Below are 23,667 nucleotides of genomic sequence, written 5' to 3' on the forward strand. Positions count from 1 at the left end.
CATTGGATGGTGGAATTCTCCCAGGCCGCGCACCATTCACCGGCCGTGTGTGTCGGCGGCCCCGCCCCACTGCCACGTGCTCTCTGGCTGTCCAAAACATTGGTGGTGCTGAAGCGGAGCCGTCTCTTCAGCACCACCGCGGCAGTCGCAGGAGGAGCTATTTTAGTTTCTTGTGCGCGGGATGTCGGTCCGTCGCAACAGTACTCCCCTCACATCCAAGCCTACTGCCGCCGCGTGTTGGGCCCGCAGTGCATTCCGTCGCGAGAGACCATCTGCATTCCCATGGTGGGTCCCTGCCCGGTGCTGGACCTGGAAAGAGAAGTCCTGTAACGCGAGGAACCATCGGGTTACCCTGGCGTTAGTGACCTTGGTCATCCACTGTAGTGGGGCATGGTCTGTCAGCAGGACGAAGTGCCGACCGGCCAGGTAGTATTGTAGCTCTTGATGGCCCACTTTATCGCCAGGGCCTCTCTTTCCACGGCTGCATATTTCCTTTCAGCGGGGAACAACTTCCAACTGATATAGAGGAGCGGGTGTTCCTCTCCGTCGAAGGTCTGTGAGAGAACTGTGCCCAGCCCGGTTTCGGATGCATCTGTGTACACGGTGAATGGAAGGGTGAAGTCTGGGTTTCGTAGCACTGAGGCGCTGGTGAGGGCTTCTTTCAGAGCTTGGAAGGCTCTTTCCACTTCAGCTGACCACTTCATCCGGTCCGGCTGGCCCTTTTTTGTGAGATCTGAGGGGGGAGGCTACAGAGGAGAATTTAGGCACAAATCGGCAGTAGTACCCTGCCAACCCCAAAAAGGCACGTACCTGTTTTTTTGATGTACGCCGGAAATAGTCTTTTACTGCCTCAATTTTCTGACTACGATGGGGCTGGACCAGGGGCTGCTGGATTCCTCGATGATATTGTCCCGCAGCATTCGGCCCATCTCCTCTTTGATAGCCTGGCGGCGGGCCTCTGGGACACGATAGGGCCGCTATCGCACCACCACTCCCGGCCGGGTCTTGATCTTGTGGTGGACCAGCTGCGTCATCCCTGGGGAGGTAGAGAACACATCCGTGAATTGACCCATCAACTCTGACAACTCCTGTCTTTGCCCGGGAGTGAGGTCGTCACCCAGCTGGACCAAGGTACCCTCATCATAGGGCTGCACAATTAATCGAATATCGATTGCGATTACGATTTTGACTGCCCATGATTACATGAATATGATCGACTGCGATATTAACGTTTAAAGTTCATCCTCCGCTCATAGAAAACTCTGCTGCAGTTCAAATCAAGTGCTTCCTAAACTTACAGCCAATCACATAGAGTGGCGCAGGGATGACGTCATTTTGTAGTGCCAAAACCCGGAAACTGCTTTAGCATTTTAGCGCTCCAGCTGCTAGCTTCGCTTCGGAAATCTAACACGATGCTAAATGGCACTACAGAGGTTGTCGGGACATTAAACATCATCCCGTCGAACAGGAAAAAACTTTGCAGATAAACTCAGGGCTCTACAGTGCAACCATTTCAATCGCATTTGTGACTAAAAAGTACTTTGTGCGACTGTGAATAAATATTTATTCACACCGGTGCAAGTGACCTTTTCGGAGTTGTATAATACAATCAAGATAAAAACTACAGGAAGTCCAAAATGCATCTACACCACACAACAGTTACTTTCCCACTCCTTTTCATCACCTCAGTTAACCTGAACATCATCTGCTTCTACTTCCCGATCTCAAAACCGCCACCTTTCATTGATCCCGCAAAATGACCTGAAAGTGTGACCTGCTAGTGCAAACACCGGCGTCAGGTGGAGTAAATAAATAATAATAATGCTAACACTACAAGGTAGGTTTAATTCAAACATCTTTATTAAATAATTCCTCACCAATCATTATCAAGAATAGCAACTCTTCAGTCTGTACACATACAGTACACTGCCGCTCTCCTTCTACACCAACTCACAGCGCATTTACTTCATTTAAACTCACGGTTGCCAGATATCACTGGAAAAGTCAACTTCTGTTTCCGTGTTCTGATTTAATCCACCCAGCACTGTACTGGGGAACCGATCTAAAAGGAACAACTGATAAACAAAAATAAAACTACTAAAATGTAAAGACAGAAAATGTGCTTAGGTGTAAATAAATCATTTAATATAAAAAATAGATATTATAATAACGTCATAAAATATAAATAAAATGAGAAGTGAAAATGTTTAATTACTATGGGTTGCATTTAATATCAGTTTGACATTAAGCTTAGTAAGCTATTTCCTTAGAAGACTATTAGCCTTTTTCCTAATATGGATAATTTTTGTGTTAGTCTACTTTTAATTAGGACTCTTTATTGTTTGTTATTTTAAAATAAACATTTTGTGCTTGTTTATTGATCAATTAACCAACAGTATTTCTCATTGCTGATATTTTAATTCAATTAACAGTGACCATGATCAGAGAGCTTACATTTAACTGTGTATGACAGTCCTCCTGATTAAAGCTTAAACAAAAAAAGATTGGTATCTGGATCGGGTTCGGCTGTAAAAATCCTGATCGGCGCATCAGTAATGAACACCATTAAACTAAAGCGCTTTGCATCTGGCGGGTAAATGAACTCACCCAATCACATCCTATATGAGATTATTCAGATATATACACAATACACACAGAGCGGTTCGAGAACTGACTCCAGCCCAGAACCATGACCATGGAAAATGTCTAATAGTGTAGCTTTAAATATATTTAAGAGGAGCAGACTTCAAACACTGAACATTGATGTTTATTGTATTTGTTTACAAGGTGGAACAGGTTAACGGTTGTTTTTTTCATGTGCATTAATCGCACTGTACTGTAGGCTGTATGGCCCTTTAGATAGATCAGAGAGCTGCAACTAAACATGATGTTTGGACTGAATGCTAGTACTCAGCAGTGCTACAAACACTTAAAGCCAACAATATTTGCACTGTGAATTTCAGGATGCTGTGACTGAGGCTGAGGAGAAGATTCAGAAGCTTGTGGTGTCCAATACTCAGCTGGAGGAGAGAGTGAGGGAGCTGGAGGAACTGCTCTGTGAGGCATGCAGAGATGACATGAAAAGCAAGGTATGTGAGATAAGCCTCTGATTAAAAAGTACTTTCAAAATTATATGAGCACCATATGATGGGAATGATTGAGAATAGGAAATATCTGCACACGAGTTTGATGCAGTGAGTTTGAGCAGTGATGCTGGTGAGAGTAGTTAGATTAGATTAGATTGGAGGCTAAAATCTCATCTCTAGCACGAGCTCAGCAATGAACCTATTAGGGATAATAGTTATATAACGCATTATATCATGAGGTTTATTATTATTGTTATCATCATATAAATCCATAACGAACTTTTTCACACTATCTGTTGTTACCCAGATGATGACGGGTTCCCTTCTGAGTCTGGTTCTTCTCAAGGTTTCTTCCTCTTAACATCTTAGGGAGTTTTTCCCTTGCCACCGTTGCCACTCAGGGACTTGCTTAGTTGGGATAAATTTGCACCTTTAATATGTATATAACATGTTGATATTTCTGTAAAGCTGCTTTGAGACAATGTTTATTGTTAAAAGCGCTACACAAATAAAACTGAATTGAATTGAAAAAAAATGCCATAATAAGAATGATGTTGGGCCAGATTGAAGATGTGTTCATTAAGTACTCAGTTTTTAACCTCTTTTGTCCTATGGCTGTGTTTTAGGTGTGTGTGTGTGTGTGTGTGAGAGAGAGAGAGAGAGAGAGAGAGAGAGAGAGAGAGAGAGAGAGAGAGAGAGAGTGAGTGTGCATGAGAGTGAGCATGTGTGTGTGTACAGTCACATTATGGGAAAATTCTTTTTTTCCTCCAAACTCTAAAAGTATCTGAAAGTGTGTGTAGAAGTAAATAAAGCCAATAAGCCTTAATTGTACTTTTTTAGGTCTCCCTGGCTGAAGCTGAGGAGAAACATCAGATGGCTGTGGAGACCATTGCTCAGCTGAAGGTGGAGAAGTCTAGCCTGACAGACCAGGTGGAGACACGGCAAGGAACAGTGCAGTACATGGGGAACCTGCTCCATCCTGTTGAGGTGGAGAAGTCTGGCCTGAAAGACCAGGTGGAGACACTACGAGGAACAGTGCAGGACATGGGGAACCTGCTCCATGCTGTTGAGGTGGAGAAGTCTGGCCTGAAAGACCAGGTGGAGACACTACGAGGAACAGTACAGGACATGGGGAACCTGCTACATGCTGTTGAGGTGGAGAAGTCTAGCCTGAAAGACCAGGTGGAGACACTGCGAGGAACAGTGCAGGACATGGAGAACATGTTATCTGAGACTCACACAGAGCGTGACAAGCTAATGAATGTAAGTGAGAAAAGTCTTACATTAAGCAGCTCCTTTAGAAATACGAAGACTTTTTCATGTTTCTGCTGCATGGAGTTTCATTTAACCAAAATTAACATTATATTTTCAAGTTCTTAGATTTTATTAATTAACAGAAATGGCCCATTGCAGATGTGAACAGTAAAAACTCGAGTTTGAACATCTGTTGCCCCATGTGTGTGTTTTAGGAGTGTGAGTGTGAGCGGGAGGATCACAACATCCTCAAGTACGAGTACGAGGAGATGAAGGAGACTCTCAATAACAAGGAGGAGTTACTGAAGGTAAACTTTCCTTCTCATGAAACTATGATTGCTATTGTAAGCTCTGTGTGTGTGTGCAGGTGTGTTTGTCATGACTAATGAGTAAGTTTTTAAAAGTATCTGAAAGTGTGTGTAGAAGTAAATAAAGCCAATAAGCCTTAATTGTACTTTTTTAGGTCTCCCTGTCTGAAGCTGAGGAGAAACACCAGATGGCTTTGGAGACCATTGCTGAGCTCAAGGTGAAGAAGTCTGGCCTGAAAGACCAGGTGAAGACACTGCAAGGAAGAATGGAGCTCACGGGGAACGTGCACAATGAAACTTACCAGTGCGCTATTCGTTTAATGACTGTAAGTGAGAGAAGTCTTGCATTAAGCAGCTCCTTTAGAAATACAAGGACTTTTTCATGTTTCTGCTGCATGGAGTTTCATTTAACCAAAATTAACATTATATTTTCAAGTTGTTAGATTGTATTAATTAACAGAAATGGCCTATTGCAGAAGCACTCAAGTTTGAACATCTTTTGCCCCATGTTTGTGTAGGAGATTCAGGTGAAGGACGATGAGATGAAGCGTCTGATAGACGCAGACAAGATAGTGAAGGTAAACCTTCCTTCTCATGAATCTATGACTGGTATTGTATTATTTTGTGTGTGTGTTTGTATGTGTGTACTTGTTTCCTCACATTTTGGGGACAATTTGTCCTTTTCCCCTAATACATTTTAGACCATTCTCATGAGTAATGAGTCTGTTTCTAAAAGTGTCTGAAACTGTGTGTAGAAGTAAATAAAGCCAATAAACCTTAATTGTTGTACTTTTTTAGGTCACCCTGCCTGAAGCTGAGGAGGAACATCAGAAGGATGTGGAGACCATTGCTCAGCTGAAGGTGGAGAAGTCTGACCTGAAAGACCAGGTGGAGTCACTACAAGAAAGAGTGAGGTACACAGAGAACCTGCTCCATTTTGTTGAGCTGGAGAAGTCTGACTTGACCAGTGAAATGAAGAGACTGCAAAGAAGAGTGCAGACCGTGGTGAAACATGTCTGTGAGACTGACTGGGAGATAGGCACACGCGTATATGTAAGTGAGAAAAATCTTGCATTAAGCAGCCCCTTTAGAAACACGAGGACCTTTTCATGTTTCTGCTGGATAGAGTTTCATTTAACCGAAATTAAAATAGAATTTTCAAGTTGTTAGATTTGATTAATTAATAGAAATGAATATTAAGCACTCGAGTTTGAACATCTTTTGCCCCATGTGTGTTTTAGCAGCTTCAGTTGAAGAACGATGAGATGAAGAAGCGTCTAATAGACGCAGAGGAGTTACTGAAGGTAAACTTTCCTTCTCATGAAAATATGCTATTGTACTGTTTGTGTGTGTGTGTGTGTGTGTGTGTGTGTGTGTGTGTGTGTGTGCTTGTTTCCTCACATTTTGGGGACATTTTGTCCTTTTCCCCTAATACATTTGAGACTATTCTCTTGAGTAATGAGTCGGTTTCTAAAAGTGTCTGAAAGTGTGTGTAGAAGTAAATAAAGCCAATAAGCCTTAATTGTACTTTTTTAGGTCCTTGCATTAAGCAGCTCCTTTAGTAATAATATGAGGACTTTTCATGTTTATGCTGCAGGATGAGGTTCATTAAACCAAAATAAAAGTTGTATTTTTAAGTTGGTAGTTTTTTTTTTACTGAATAGAAGTGACCCATTGCAGATGTAAATATTAAGCACTCAGCTTTGAACATATTTTCAGTCATGTGTGTGTTTTCATACATTAAATCAGTCTTTCTCTCTTTTTTTTTTTTTTTTTACAGAAACATGGCATACCATCTGGATACTCATCAGAATCAACATGACAGGGTATGAGGGTTGAAAATAAGAAGAAAGCAACACATGATTTAATGTGAAGTAACAAGTCAAGCTGGTCTTGATTTTAAAAAGGGGATACCTGAGGGGGATTTCCTCCCCCAGTCCAAAGACATGCGTTGTAGGCAGATAGATTGGCATTTCCAAATTGTCCATAGTGTGTGAATGTGGATTGGCACCCCGTCCAGAGTGTTCCCTGCCTTGTTCCTGAGTGCCCTGGGATAAGCTCCAGGCTCCCCACGACGCTGTGTAGAAAAAGCGGTACAGAAAATCCGCTTCGCCACGCGTCGACCCTGACTTTGCCACCCTCAGGCTCGACTTGCTGGCTTCACCAAGGATGGGCATTGCTGATATCTATCAGACCTGCAAGCCGTGAAAATACAGCTGGTTAGAGATAAAGTTGCTACCGATGCTACCATATCAACACTGAAAGGTACTGTTGGAGAAATGGAGCATGCGCTCTCCAGTTGCACTGATGACATAGCTCAGATGAAGACTACTATTGAGTCTCTCACTGCGACCGTAACCAAGTTAGAGAATAAATTTGAGGACTTGGAGTCTAGGTCACGGCGCAATAACATTAGGATAGTCGGAGTTCCAGAGGGCGCTGACACCTGTACAACTGCTGCCGTAGCGGCCTTGCTGAAGGAGGCGTTTGGTCTGGGGAAGGAGCCGGTTTTGGACCGGTCCCACCAGACCCTTCAGCCGAAGCCCAAGCCTGGTGAACGACCACAAGCTATTGTGTGCATATTCCGCTATAACAGTGACTGTGTTGACATTTTACACCGTGTGAAAGAGCTCCAACAGATTATAGCGAGAGATTTGACCATTTCAGTCTTCCTGGAACACACAGCCAAGATAGCCCAGGCTCGGGCCGCGTTTAACGAGGTTAGGCGTCAACTTCGTGGCATTGAGGGTGCTCGCTATGGAATACTTCACCTGGCTTGGCTTCGCATTACTTATAACGGTGTTCAGAAAGACTTCGTTTCAGCGGAGGAAGCAGGGTCTATGTAAAATTCTTGACGTCTGGGTGAGCTGCACCACCTACAACAGCCGCATCTTTTTTGCACTCCTTAAATCTACCTCTGTAATAATGTGGTTCTCTGTTTTGGTGCTCTGACTAGGTTAGAGTTTCGGTTTAAATTATACTAGTATTTTTTCCTCAGCCTTATGTGCTACACTGTTACATTATCAGTATTTCATCTAATTTGTAACAAGTCTTTGAAAGATTATATTTGTTATTGTGCGCAGTCTGTTTTTCAGTCTTGAAGTCAGTAGGGGCCTTTTCTCTTACTGAGACTTTTTTTTTGGTAATATTTTTTGGTTAGTTGTTTTCACATTGTGGACAACTTTTGGTTACTGTGGGAAAGACGGCTGTCTCCTTTGTTCTTTTGTTATATGGAGACTTTGGGTGTGTGTGTTTAGGGGTTTGTTGGGGGGAGGGGGTCCCACTTCGGCTCTAATTGGCTATTTGTATCCCTGTGGTTTACTTTATTTAAATAGTTAATAGTAATATTGATCCCAGCACAGCTGGGACAGGCACTAAGATTTATTAGGTGGAACGTCAGCGATATGGGTAATCCTGTCAAGAGATCTAAGGTTTTTACACATTTGAAACGTTTAAACTCTGATATAGTATTTTTACAGGAGACTCACCTACGTATTAAAGATCATCATAGGTTACACTCCCCTTGGGTGAACCAAGTCTTCCACTCGAACTTTAATTCGAAGGCAAGATGGGTCGCTATTTTAATAGGCAAAAGGTCACAGTTTTCATCCACTAACATTATTGCTGATGTGAATGGGAGATATATTATAGTTCCTGGTACCCTAATGCACAGACAGGTTTTGTTGGTAAATGTATATGCTCCAAAATTTGATGTGGAATTTGCTAATAGATTGTTGATCAACCTCCCCTTTTTAAATACTCACCTAATGATTTTTGGGGGGGATTTAAACTGTGTTTTTAACCCAAACTTGTATCAGTCTAATCCCCGTACTCTGATTCAATCTGCTATGTCTAAAACATTTTCCGAATTTTATGTGTCAGAACGGTCTCGTTGATCCACGGTGATCCCATAACCCCTCTCTTAAAAAGTGTTCCTTCTTCTCCCAGGTGCATCATTCCTCTTCGAAGATTGATTATTTTTTATAGACAGTACTCTTAATTCTTGTGTAGTTTCTCCTGACTATCTGGGTATTGTAATTTCTGACCATGCGCCTGTACAATTAGATATTCAACTTTCTATTTATAACTGTAGTCCACCACCTTGGAGATTTAACTCTCTTCTTTTAGCAGACAGTGAATTCTATGAGATCATTTCAACTTCTATTGATGACTTTCTTTTCTTCAATCAGAATGACTCCACCTCTTATTCATTGTTATGGGAGACACTTAAATCCTATATCAGAGGGCAGATTATTTCTTACTCCACTCTCTCTAATAAAAGGCTCACTGCTAGGCTTAATGAACTCACATCTGTGATCAGTAACCTTGATCAAAGATATGCATTGAACCCTTCTCCAGAACTTCTTAAACAGCGTCTCGACTTACAAGCAGAATTTAATCTTATTTCGACTAAAGAGGCAGAACGCTTGTTACGTACTCGTGGTTCATACTATGAACATGGCGACAAGCCAAGCCATTTCCCATCTCATACCTAGTATTAAAAACACTTATAATATTGTCACTACAGAGCCCATGGAAATTAATGCAACTTTTAAATCATTTTACTCTTCACTTTATAAATCTGAATTTACTGCAGACAATACTAAAGTGAATGCATTTCTTCAAAACCTTTGTAACCTTGTTATTGATCTAATACTGCCAAGCAACTGGACTCCCCACTCTCTCTTGAGGAAATTTTAAATTCAGTTAAAACTATGCAGTCTAACAAAGCCCCTGGCCTGGACGGGTTTCCAATTGAATTTTTTAAAACGTTTATTGGAAAATGAACACCACTGCTTTTGTGTGTGTTCAATGAATCCTTGGCATGTGGGTCTTTGCCTCCAACTCTGACACAAGCCACTAAAGCTCTCCTTCTTAAGGAGGGTAAGGATCCAACCTCCTGTGGTTCTTCTAGACCGCTGTCTCTGCTTAATGCAGATGTAAAGGTGTTGGCAAAAGTAATTGCATCTCGTTTAGAGAACGTGCTCCCTTATATTATATCTGAAAAGCAAAACGGTTTTTATAAAAGGATGTCAGCTGTTTTTCAATACCCGTACACTCTTTAATATAATTTATTCAAAGCATTCGGCTGAGCTTCCCGAGATTGTAATTTCTTTAGATGCTGAAAAAGCATTTGACAGGGTTGAGTGGGAGTATTTGTTTGCGGTTTTGAGGAAATTCGGATTCGGGGATAAATTTATTTCTTGGATTCGCCTCCTTTACTCATCCCCTAAAGCTCGGATTCATGCGGATGATATTTATTCTGATTATTCTGCTATCGGACGAGGGTGTCGGCAAGGCTGTCCTTTATCCCCTCTGCTTTTTGCGGTTGCTATCGAGCCTCTGTCTATCGTATTAAGATCTTCCCACCTGTTTAAAGGAATAGTCCGATACGGTGTAGGATACAAACTGTCGCTATATGCTGATGATTTGTTATTGTATGTAACCGATCCTATTGCCTCTATGCCTGCTGTCTTAGGTGTTCCGGAAACCTTCAGTTTTGTCTCGGTTTATAAGTTAAATTTGGAGAAAAGCGACTGTTTCCTGTCAATACTGCAGCATTTTCTTTCCAACAGTCAGATCTACCTTTTCGATTTAGTCAGTCAGGGTTTAAATACTTAGGTATCAACGTGACATGTTCTTTATCTAATCTTGTATCAGCTAATTTCACTCCTCTTATTTCAAAGGTTAAATCCAATGTTCAAATATGGGGTAACCTCCCCCTTTCTCTAATTGGCAGGATCAGTGTTGTCAAAATGAATATATTACCGAAGTTTCTTTTATTTATTTCAGCAAGTTATTTCACCTCTTTTTCTGCCAAAACAGTTTTTCGATTCATTGGATAAAATAATTTGTTCTTTTATTTGGGGTGGGAAGCCACCAAGGGTCCGTAAATCTTTATTACAGAGATGTAGATTTAGTGGAGGACTTGCATTACCCAATTTTCAATTCTGTTACTGGGCCGCGTACATCCATAAACTTTGCTACTGGGTTAAATCTCCTGGATCTTCTTGGTGTAAATTGGAACGATCATCTTGCAGGGAATCCTCTATACCTGCTTTACTTTATTCCTCTCTACCTACAAAACTCTCTCTATATATTCTATATATTGATAATCAAGTTGTCCTTAACACACTTAAGATTTGGTATCAATTTAGATGGCGCTTTAAATTTGTAGGTGCATCCTCTTTGGGTTCTTTAAGCAACAACCACTTATTTCCTCCATCGCGTTTGGACTCCACATTTTCAGTGTGGTATGAAAAGGGCATTAAACAATTCAAAAATCTGTATGCTGATGGTGTCTTTGATAGCTTTGCCAATCTGTCATCTACTTATGACCTCCCCGTGACGCATCTGTTTTGTTATTTTCAAATTCGAAATTTTGTTTCTAGATTTTTCTTAATTTCCCCTCTGCACCTCCTGACCAGGCTTGGGAAAGCTTGTTTTCAAACAATCCACATCAGAGAGGAATGATTTCTAAGATTTATGATTTTATTCTGGTGTTAAATAGTCAGCCTAGAACCAAAATGAAGAATGCATGGGAAATGGAGTTAGGAGTACAAATAAGTGAAGAGTGTTATGAAGAGTGTTCAAATAAGTGAACGTGCTATAGGTAGGATTCAGTCTACCAATTCTTGTGCTCGTATTGGACTTATCCAGTTCAAAGTTTTACACAGAGTCCATTTGTCTAAGTTGAGACTTTCTGTGATCTATCCAGAAGTAGAGGACAAGTGTGATAAATGCCATGACTCTCCCTGTCATCTCGGCCATATGTTTTTCTTTTGCCCTGATCTCGATGGTTTTTGGACTGGTTTCTTTACTACCATGTCCACTATTTTCAGAGCAGATTTCAAACCTTGCCCATTGATTGCTATATTTGGGATTCCTGATGCCTCAGTTCCATTAAGCTCTGTACAAAAAGCTACGATCGCTTTCACATCCTTAATAGCAAGATGTTCCCCATTATTGCACTGGAAGTCTGCTCAATTTCCATCCATCTCCCAGTGGCTAAAAGAAGTGATGTTTTTTTTAAAACTCGAGAAAATAAAGTATACGATGAGGGGTTTAAGTTTTTTTTTAATAAATGGCAACCCTTTATTTAATATTTTATGGAGTTACAGATGCCGCACTCTTGAATTTTTGTGCCTGTTATTGGATTTTACAATATATACATAACCAGATATCGATATTGTTTAGCCATAATGAGCCGGGGGGGCGGGGGGGGGGGGGGGGGGGGGGGGGGGGGGGTTGTTTAGTTGATTGTACTCTTTAATTTTGTTTTTCTTTTCTATGCTATGTATGTATACGTAAGTATAACAAAAAAATGAGAATGGTATTGTTGCTGTGTGACATGAGGTTTGTTTTCTTTCTCAATAAAAATATTTTGGAGAAAAAAAATATGAAGGTGATCTCTCTCTCATCACTCTGTATACTATATTTCTCACAGTAATTCTAGGCAAGCTACTGAGTTCTGTAGTTTTGTTCGAGTCTTCTAAGTGATCATTGTCCTATTGTGTAAGTGTGTACACTTTTTTGTTTTTCATTAAGGAATTTAAGTACGACTGCAGAAATAGGTGGTGTTACTAAATGCTTGCCATCTCAGTCTGATTTCACCAACAGGCAGAATTCAAAAGTTATTAGTAGTTTACTTATTCTCTTTCTCCCAAGAAGTGCACTACTAACAGCTGTATTTAATGTCTTTAAGGTAGGAACTTTGTATGGTCAAATTATAGAGTTTCTTCCTAAGAGCTATTCACAAAGTAGCTGAGGGACACTTTTACAGAGAGGTAAGCAAAGGAGCAGAGTTGATGCAGTTTCTGTGGATTTACGAATAAGCTTACAGTGCCATATAGAGATAGAGAAACTAAGTTATATAGCAATGGATTGATTTCATTAAAAAAATTTCATTTACAAATATTAACAGCTGATCCTCAGGTCAGACTATCATCTCTGGTGTCACTGAATTGTTTTGATTTGTTAGTGAGCTAATTGCATCCTTTTTAACTTGCCTGCCATGAAAATGTGCTTTTACAAGTAAAAGATCTCCAGTTGTTTTTTTTTAATAGGAGGATTGTACAAGGTCCTCCAGCTGTCTTTGGGGGAAGCACCGAGTCCAAACACCTCTTGCCATTTAGACTGCTTTTCATTTGCAAGAGCGTGAAGTATCTTCATACACAGCGTGTACAGTGATTTTTTTTTTCCTGTGTTGCTGCAAACTCCCAGTTGGGGTGTCTTAAAGGATAATATTCCACCCTCAGTTTTCTTCCTAGATTTCAGTCTTGGCTGCAATTTCCAGTTCTGGAAAGTCAAATAAGTCCATCTCGTCATTATAAGTTTCCAAGGAAAGTCTATAGCTCTGTGGCAAAGACTCTTGATCTTATGCCCAATTTTCTAGCAAGAATCTCAGCTGATATCCATTCACCTTGAGGTATTAAGTGTCTGATTTTTGATGCCCATAGACTTTTCCTGAGTGATAAGTCTTTGAAAATGTCCTGGTTCAGTGCAGAGTTGAAGAGCAACGGTTCTTGCCTCTGCCACATGCTTTGGGCATTGTTTGACTTCCGAGAAAACTTGAAAAGGTGTCCATGCTTTTAGGAGGGATCTATAAAATGATGTTAATCCTGCAAGATCCAGCTTGTTTATATCCATCAGGAACAGGGGGCAGGAAGCACTCCTCAATGAGGTGCACGCTATCCCAGCCCAGCTCACATCCTTCCCATAGAGGAGTCTCTGAGCCACTTGGAGTCTGAAGGTCTTTACTCTAGATCCAGTATCCACTAAGTCTTGTCCTCGTTCCTGTCTGGGCAGATACAACACTGGTGCCTTTAACCAATGTTGACCTGACCAGAAAAAGTCCACCAGACATCTCTGGATTTGTCTCATAAGGTCTTCTGGAGGTTCAAGGATCATCGTTCTGTGCCAAAGGGAAGAGACTATGAGGTTATTACATATTAGGACCCTTCCCCTGTAGGTCAGTTGGGGCAGCAACCGTTTCCAATGAGAACCATGCACGTATTTTCTCCAGCAGGCCCTTACAATTTTGCTTTATGTACTCGTCTGCCCCAAAAAGACTCCCGAATATTTAAAACCTTCCTTTACCCATTGCAAACCACCAGGAAGTGATGGACTTTTAACCAGTTGGCCACACCGCACGGCATCACTTTTACACCGGTTAACTTTTACTGATGCTTTTCCATAACACTCTAGAGCATGTTTTACCACTTCAACATCCCCATCGCCTCTGATTAAAACTGTAATGGTATCCGCATATGCAGATAGTTTGATAGATTGCTGGGAGTTTAGAGTCAATTTGTAGGCCTGCTAATACTTTACTTTTCCATTACAGTCTTTTAAACAGTACATCAATTTTTCTTGTCCTTCTTTATGCTCTAGATTTAAAAAAAAAAAAAAAAAAGAAGTAGGAGCGTCCATGTCTCGTGCTGTTAGAAACCGACTTCTTACAAGAGCTCCTTTCACTCTTTCATTTAAAATCGAGCTCAGCAGGTTAGTCTTTTCAGTCCACATATCTTTAAGGTTTACATTAGAGTCATTTTTAAATCATAGTTTGCTCTATGCCAATAATTTCTCCATCAAGATATTCCAATGACTTTTTTTTTTTATATACAAAACATGGAATGTGATATTGTTGACAGAAATTCTTTATTTGTACCTTTCCTATTTCCAATCATCGAACTCAATTTTCATAATAATTTTTCCCACTCTTCCAAGACTCCCAAAAACGCTTAAAAATCTCACAGAAATATTTATCGTCTAAGAGTTTAACATTGAAATGCCAATAACTTGTATGCATTTTTTTTTAGTAAAGTACACTCTATAGTGACAAGTTTATGGTCAGATAGTGAGATGTGAGAAATACTTGACTTTGGAACTCTATTCCACTTTTTGCATGATGTATAGAGTCTATCCAACCATGCAGCAGAGATCTTTTCTTTACTGATCTTCACCCGTGTATACTGACGTGTAAACGGGTTATGTTCTCTCCATACATGAGATGGGTTCAGATTTTTAAATCACATTGGCTAAACACATGGCACTCTGTGCATGAGGTTCCTCGCTATTCCTGTCCTGTGTAAAGTCCAAAATGCAATTAAAATCTCCCCCTAAAATAATGAGATCTCCTGCATGTTGTTGTCTTAAAAAATCCTCTAATTTAGTAGATAAATGTGTTCTCTCTGCACCTATATTTGGAGCATAGATATTCACAAAAATAAAAATAAACGTGTTAATTTCTGCCCTCACAATCAACAATCTCCCAGGATCAATTTCAATTTTTGACAAAATTTTCACTTTAACAGTAGGGGGAAAAAAAGTACTGCCACTCCAGCCCTCAAATTGGACCCATGACTAAGGATTAGGGATCCCACCCACAAAGACTTCCATGAGAAAAAGGGAGATAAAGAAAGAAAAAGTACAGAAAAGGAAGAAATTAGTCATCATGATGATGTGGGCATTTTCCCTTTGCTATTCCTCTCACTATTCTTTCGCTCCCTGTTTGTTTTCCTTGTCTAATATATAATTTTCATTTTTGAACCAATCCTTTGAAGGATTTTTGTTGGTTAAAGCTAGCACAATTTTCCTTCTTTTCTTATCGTTTGTATTTATACTCCGGTTTCCTCCCCAAGTCCAGACATGCATGGTGGGCTGATTGGCGTGTCTAAAGTGTCCGTAGTGTATGGGTGTGTGACTGGGACAGGGAGTAAGTGCAGGATCAATAGTCTTTATTGACACACTAAAGTCAATGTCAAAGGAAACGTGGTCAAAACATAAACTAGATTTGAGGCGTGAAACTTAGAACAAGACTTTGAAAGAATACCTACACATTAACCCATTTTAAATCTATACTCATCTATCGTTTAGCTCTGGCATAAAACAAGAAACTAGACATAGAAGTCATTTAACTAAGGCCATGGCATGGAACAAGAAACTAGACATGGAAGACTACTGCATAGAACAGCACGTTCGCCTCACAACTCCAGGGTCTGGGGTTTGATTCCCGCCGGGGCCATGTGTGTGTGTGTGTGTGTGTGTGTGGAGTTTGCATGTTCTCCCTGTGCTGCGGGGGTTTCCTCCGGGTACTCCGGTTTCCTCCCCCAGTCCAAAGACATGCATGGTAGACTGATTGGAGTGTCTAAAGTGTCCGTAGTGTGCGAGTGTGTATGTGATTGTGCCCTGCGATGGACTGGCACCCTGTCCAGGGTGTACCCTGCCCTGTGCCCGATGTTCCCTGGGATAGGCTCCAAGTGACCCTGAAGAAGGAGTAAGTGGTAGAAGATGGATGGATGGATGGCAAGGGCTTTAAATAACTAATTACATTTACCTTAAATGCCTACCGCTGGTAAGAATTGAACACACCCTCACACCTCCGACAATAACTTAACAGGGAGGGGACAGAACAGACTGCTCGGCGGTCCTGGCCCCCTATGTAACCCGTCCTTCGCTGCATCAGGAAACAGGGTGGCCTCCGCCGGGCAGCAGGCAGGCAGAGCACCACCTGCACCGGGCGATGTCCACTGCAGGGCTGGAACTCGGGGCGACGTCGGCAGCGGGGCTGGAGCTCGGAGAGACGTCCTCGGCAGGACAACACAGCGGGACAGCTTCCTCGGCGGGACAGGACAGCGGAACAGCTTAATCGGTGGGACAGGACAGCGGGACAGCTTCCTCCGCGGGACAGGACAGCGGGGCGGCCTCCTCAGCAGCTGAGATATCCCCAGGGGTCTCTGGCTGGAGCTCTGAGGTCGCCAGGTTGACCTCAGACGGGAGCTCCGAGGTCGCCAAGTTGACCTCGCACTGGAGCTCCAGAGCTGACACCTCCCCATAGGTCTCAAGCTGGAGCTCTGAGGTCACCTGGTTGACCTCAGGCGGGAGCTCTGAGGTCGCCTGGTTGACCTCAGGCGGGAGCTCTGAGGTCGCCTGGTTGACCTCAGGCGGGAGCTCCAGAGCTGAGACCTGACCGTAGGTCTCAAGCTGGAGCTCCGAGGTCGCCAAGTTGATCTCGAGCTGGAGCTCCGGAGCTGAGACTTCCCCGTAAGTCTCTAGCCGGAGCTCCAAGGTCGGCGTTTTGACCTCGGGCAGGAGCTCCGAAGTCGCCAAGTTGACCTCGGGCTGGAGCTCCGGAGCCGAGACCTCCCCATAGGTCTCAAGCTGGAGCTCTGAGGTCACATGGTTGACCTCAGGCGGGAGCTCCGAGGGCGCCAAGTTGACCTCGGGCTGGAGCACCGGAGCTGAGACCTCCCCGTAGGTCTCAAGCTGAGCTCCGAGGGCGCCAAGTTGACCTCAGGCGGGAGCTCTGGAGATTAGACCTCCCCGTAGGTCTTAGTCGGAGCTCTGTGGTCGCCATGTTGACCTCAGGCTGGAGCTCCGGAGCTGAAACCTCCCCGTAGGTCTCTAGCCGGAGCTCTGAGGTTGCCGTGTTGACCTCAGGCAGGAGCTCCGAGGTCGCCAAGTTGACCTCGCGCTGGAGCTCCGGAGCTGAGACCTCCCCGTAGGTCTCAAGCTGGAGCTCCGAGGTCGCCAAGTTGATCTCGAGCTGGAGCTCCGGAGCTGAGACTTCCCTGTAGGTCTCTAGCTGGAGCTCCGATGTCAGCGTTTTGACCTCGGGCAGGAGCTCCGGAGCTGAGACCTCACCATAGATCTCAAGCTGGAGTTCTGAGGTCGTCTGGTTGACCTCAGATGGGAGCTCCGATGTCACAAAGTTGACCTCAGGCGGGAGCTCCGGTGCTGAGACCTCCCCGTAGGTCTCAAGCTTGATCTCTGAGGTCGCCTGGTTGACCTCAGGCGGGAGCTCCGAGGTCGCCAAGTTGACCTCGGGCTGGAGCACTGGAGCTGAGACCTCCCCGTAGGTCTCAAGCTGGAGCACAGAGGTCGCCTAGTTGACCGCAGATGGAAGCTCCGAGGTCGCAAAGTTGACCTCAGACGGGAGCTCTGGAGCTGAGACCTCCCCGTAGGTCTCTAGCTAGAGCTCTGAGATCACCTGGTTGACTTCGGGCTGGAGCTCCGGAGCTGAGACCTCCCCATAGGTCTCAACCTGAAGCTCTGAGGGTGCGGTTACCCCCTTTGCCTGCATATAGTAGTGGGTGAACAGCAGGCCAGGTTTGCCTGCCAGACTGACCCCGATCCCCCCCGCCCCCCCCAAAAGATGGTCTAGGTCGGCCTTCGATTCCGGACTACTGAACCGCATCATGAATTCTCTCACGAACTGTGCTACATTCTTTAGCCAATAGGAGCTGCACCCAATGACGAGCCGGTCCAAAGAGCCGGGACCACATGAACTGGAGCCATTGTTCTCCTCTGGTTTGGGGTCTAATAGGCTGGAGAAATAGAACTGACAATCCACAAGGAAATATTCGGGGTAGCCGAATAATCCGTGAAATGTATCAGGAAGCTCCATAAATGTCCATTGTGGAAATTGAATTGAGTCCAAAGCGGGGACGGTTGGCGTAGGCTTCCGGGCTCTACGTTTTCTCCGTTCTCCTGCTACTCCCATGGCTCTCTGGCAGTATTCTGTTACGATACAAGACTGGGACAGGGAGTAAGTGCAGGATCAAAAGTATTTATTGACACACTAAAGTCAATGTCAAAGGAAACGGGGTCAAAACATAAACTAGATTTGAGGCGTGAAACTTAGAACAAGACTTTGAAACAGTACCTATACATTAACCCATTTTAAATCTGTACTCATCTATCGTTTAGCTCTGGCATAAAACAAGAAACTAGACATGGAAGTCATTTAACTAAGGCTATGGCACAGAACACGAAATCAGAGCAGAACATGGAAACATTACCGCATGGCACCATTACACCAATCCGTCTATACATTACCTAGACCCAAGACACGAAACATGAAAACAAACATATAACCTATAATACTGCGCGAAGTGCAGAGCAACGTGAGGGCTTTAAATAACTAATAACATTTACCTTAAATGCCTACAGCTGGTAACAATTGAACAAACCCTCATGCCTCCGCCAATAACTAAACAGGGAGGGGACAGAACAGAAACCAAAACAAGCGCATGTCCATTATAAACAGACTCCTGTCGTCCATGCGCACTTAAAGCACGTGCGCTCTCCGTGCACGTCGTCGCCGCAGCGCCATCTGCCGGCGAGATCGTGACAGTATGTGATTGTGCTCTGCGGTGGATTGGCACCCCGTCCAGAGTCCATGCTCGCTAGGGATGGGCCACAGGTTACCCGCAACCTTGTAGGATAAGTGGTATAGAAAATGGATGGATGGATGGATGTTTGTATACAATATAAACTACATATACTAGAGATGTTAATAGACATCAGAAAATAGAGTAAATAAAAATATTTGTATGATAACAGTTTTTATATTGTAGATTTATTGCTGGAACCATTGTTGTGAGTACTTTACTGTGAAATCACAGTACAACTGTAAAATAGAAAAACATTATCAAAACTGTGAAATTACAGTAAATGGCTGGAAACACTGCTGTCAGTATTTTGCTGTAAATTTACTGGTAAATTATTTACAGTCACTTTGGATAAAAGTGCCTGCTAATTAAATAAATATAAATGTTTATGACTTAAATTACTTTGTATTATTATATTTTTGGTTAATGTACAGTATATAAAACTAATATTTACAGTTAGTACTAGATGAGAATAATGCATCATACTACAGCTACATCATAATACAACTAAAATACAATTTCACATAAAAGTAATTCCTACACTGGCTCGTTAAAATACAATTGACCTTTTTCATGTGCTTTTTTCAGTAACAGAGTTTCTCCATGAGAGAAAAATACATGTTTGTCTGATTTTTAAAGGGACATTCAGGCATAAAACTATAATATTATTTGTCATGGACTGCAGTATTCTGTTGCATGGGACATAATTGCTTACTCTCTGGATTTTAGTAGAATTCATGATTTTATGTTGTTTTCCTGTTTTTCCTCAGACGCTACAATACCATACATGGAATACATATATTTAACAGAATGCCCACTTTAATAGACCAATCCATACCTCTGAGTGACACACATGTCTCTGACATCTCCCTATATCACAAGACTTCATTTTAAATGCAAGCTCGAATTTGTTTTATAAAATTGTCATGTTGTGCATACTATCGAACTGGACACCTTTCCAGGCCAACAGATTGTTTGTGTTTACAGGCAATTTGAAGAGAGAATTCTTCTCCAAGTTGCTCTATCTTGGCAGCATCCATTTAAATATAGCTGACTACATTGTATGGCCAGAAGTATGCGGATGCCTGACCTCCACATCCATATATGCCTTTTGAACGTCCTCTGATGGAACGACATCCAGTCCGTGATCCCTTGAGCCCAGTGTCCCTGATATAGTTTTCAGATTTACTGCAACCCTGACCAGGATACACACTTACACAGTAAGATCAATGAATGGATTTTTGTTGTGTGTATATATATGTTCCTTTAAGAAATAAGAAAATGTTTGTATGACCTGCAAGTCTTAGAATTTTTACTGCAGGATCACCATCACAATCGTGGATATACAGTTAATGGAGCACACCCACCCACACACACCCACCCACACTAATAGCAGTTAATAATTAGTAGCAGAGATTTCTTGGTGAGTAAAGATCACAAAAGCTCAACAATGTTAACTTTATGTTAAATGTGCCTTATGTACCTCACACACCATCTGTTTGCTTGATGTTAGTACAGTTATTCAGGACATTTATATGTATTATATTTAACATTCTTCATGGCAGGTTTATATCTAGAGCTGTCTCTGTATATGACTCGAGTATGTTTTTTTTTTTTTTTTTTTGGTACAGTGGATCTTTGTGACCGAACACACGAAGGGGAACCTAAGAAAGTTTTTCACCCTAAGTAAAACTTTCTGCGCTCATAAAACACCAAATGACAACTACCCTTTAATGGTTTTTTTTTTGGAGCAATTTCCCTGTCAACAAACAACATACAGTAAGATGATTGCAATAAACATTAGTTAACATTCTATAATGGAAGTCAATCTCAATAATATTCTTGGTGCATTTTTTTTCTTTTTTCTCAAACTGAAAGTCTGTTTATGTTTTGGCCTGTATAACCCCATCTCCCAATAGTATTTTAACACCACTGGGTTGTCAGTTTTCAAACAGGTTTGCAGGCAAACACCACTGGGTGTTTGTTTATAATTTGTGAGCTGGTTTATAATTTGCAAACAATAAAAACATTGCAAACGTTTACATTACCTGATAAACTTGCAGTGTAAAACTCGTCACTTGACATTATTAGTTTTGCTCGTTCCTGTTGTGTCCCCATTCTGGCAACCCGCTTAAGCTTCAAGTCTGAATGTGTGACAGACAACTCTCCATTATTATACATGCAGACTGTATTAACTATTTTAACTGCTAGTTGTCAATCTTTAAGTATAAACGTCGAAACTTTTCCATTCATTTTTTGATTCATTCCTTCCTTCATTCAATTCATCTTTGCTTCATTCATATATATTTTTTTAAACTATTGCTGGCTTAGACAATAACTGTTTGTGTGTGCTTATATTGTAACTAACAAAACTTATCTTATGAAACACTGAAACTGGCCACATTTTTCAGTGGGACAAAGGCCCTATCCCAAATGGCAAACTTCATGTGCATGAGGTCCTCCAGAATTACAATGGCTCTACATGAGTGTGACCATGAAGTCCACAGAGCAACTGCTCTGCCTCCTCAGTGCACTCTTCTGCTTAGCTTCTACACTGGACTACTACCTGACTGTCAAAGAGACATTAGATCCATAAACTTAAGTTAGAGGAAGACTGCAAAAACTCATAGTGCCATTTCAAACAAGAAAGATATACTTTGAGGACAATCATGATGTTATATAAAAACACGTTTGACACGTTTCATGTTTATGTATTCTATAGGACAATATCACCACAATATAACCCTAACCCAGCACAATATCATTTATAATTATTTTTCTATATTCTTAACCATTTTTTTTATAGCAACACACAGGAACATACAGAAAAATAGGGAACAATGGGATAATCACTACATTAGCTTTAATCTCCCCTTGTATCTAACACACTAATCCAACCAAGTCTCATTTAAAATACGTGCTTCTGATAGCATCTGCAAAGCTTGAAATAATTTGCCTAGATACAAAAAAAAATGCATTGTAACCTAGCAATCATAAAATGTTTTTCACATTTACAAAACTGTACAGCTTTTTTTTTTTTTATAGGAATGGGCTGAACTAAACACAATGTTTTAATTTGACGAATTCACGTCAAGATCTGATGGCTTTATGTTAGAGCACTTGTGTGTCCTTAATGATCTTGAACGAGTATAGCTCCGCCCACATTGTCCACAAAAGTACGGCTTCTGTCCTGTATGACTCTGTTGGTGGCTGCGGAGGGCACTCTGGTCACAAAAACTTTTCCCACACTGTCCACAGTGATACGGCTTCTCTCCTGTGTGAATGCGCACGTGTATTTGGAGATGACTCTGACGCGTAAAGCTCTTTCCACACTGTCCACAGTGATACGGCTTCTCTCCTGTGTGAATGCGCTCGTGTATTTGGAGATTACTCCGACAAGTAAAGCTCTTCCCACACTGTCCACAGTGATATGGCTTCTCTCCTGTGTGAACGCGCTCGTGTATTTGGAGACAACTCTCCCGAGTAAAGCTCTTCCCACACCATCCGCAGTAATATCGCTTCTCTCCTGTGTGAATGCGCTCGTGTATTTGGAGATGACTCTGACGTGTAAAGCTCTTCCCACACTGTCCACAGTGATACGGCTTCTCTCCTGTGTGAATACGCTCGTGTATATGGAGACTACTTCGACGCATAAAGCTCTTCCCACACTGTTCACAGTGATACGGCTTCTCTCCTGTGTGAATGCGCTCGTGTATTTTGAGACTACTTTGACGTGTAAAGCTCTTCCCACACCGTTCACAGTGACACGGCTTCTCTCCTGTGTGAATGCGCTCGTGTCGTTGGAGACTACTCTGACAAGTAAAACTCTTCCCACACTGTCCACAGTGATACGGCTTCTCTCCTGCGTGAATGCGCTCGTGTATTTGGAGACTACTCTGACGTGTAAAGCTCTTCCCACACCGTTCACAGTGATACGGCTTCTCTCCTGTGTGAACGTGCTCGTGTCGTTGGAGACTACTCTGACAAGTAAAACTTTTCCCACACTGACCACAGTGATACGGCTTCTCTCCTCTGTGAATGCGCTCGTGTATTTGGAGACTACTCTCATGAGTAAATCTTTTCTCACACTGTCCACAGTGATACGGCTTCACTCCTGTGTGAACGCGCTCGTGTATTTGGAGACTACTCTGACGTGTAAAGCTCTTCCCACACTGTCCACAGTGATACGGCTTCTCTCCTGTGTGAACGCGCTCGTGATCTTTGAGATGATGACTTTTAGTAAAACTCTTCCCACAGTCTGAGCAGTGGTACATCTGGAAAAACAATAAAATTATTCAAGATGCTTAAATAATAGTAGATTTTCTCTCCATGTGTTAAAAGAATTGTTTTCTGTAATATGGCTTGACCACCAAATTACCCACCTTTAATAACTGTAACAGCTTTGTAATTTTAGATTTGTAACGTAATTCCATCGACTGCAGCCCAATTTCACTAATGCCGAAGCTACTGTTACTGATCATTTTTTTAGATGAACAAGACAGTTGACCTAACTTACACATGATTTCTCATCACTAATCACACAGAAATATTTTATCTAGATCTTTATATTAGAGCTGCAACAACTAATCGATAAAATTGATAATAATCTATTATGAAAATCATTGTCAACGAATCTCATTATCGATTAGTTGGTCTGCACGAGGTGCATTTACTCATTACGTTACTTCTGTTCCGAAAACACGCTTCGGGGAGTAAATACTAAAGTTGTGTCCCAAATGATGTACTATACACTTACACTATGCACTGTGTTCTCTACCGTCTAGTGTGTGGATTTTAGAAAGGTAATATCATCTCAAATGGAACACTAGCGGGTTTTTACTAACC

General features: G+C 42.1%; 1 protein-coding gene across 3 annotated transcripts in view; it reads right to left on the reverse strand.

The window, feature by feature from the left end:
- The window catches only part of LOC108270515 (zinc finger protein 431), a 29,604-nt gene that overhangs the window by 349 nt on the left and 5,588 nt on the right, over window positions 1–23,667 (reverse strand). For 2 of the 3 annotated variants that reach the window (XM_017477304.3, XM_017477306.3), the window contains exon 4: window positions 21,669–23,096. In XM_017477304.3, the coding sequence (XP_017332793.2) occupies window positions 21,894–23,096 (1,203 nt within the window). In that variant the 3' untranslated portion in view covers window positions 21,669–21,893. Of the gene's footprint in view, window positions 1–810; window positions 1,037–6,562; window positions 6,844–21,668; window positions 23,097–23,667 lie in introns of those variants that run through there. The other variant, XM_053683398.1, reaches the window with a different exon arrangement.

This window comes from Ictalurus punctatus, chromosome 10 (genome assembly GCF_001660625.3).
Source record: "Ictalurus punctatus breed USDA103 chromosome 10, Coco_2.0, whole genome shotgun sequence".
Classification (NCBI taxonomy): Eukaryota; Metazoa; Chordata; class Actinopteri; order Siluriformes; family Ictaluridae; genus Ictalurus; species Ictalurus punctatus.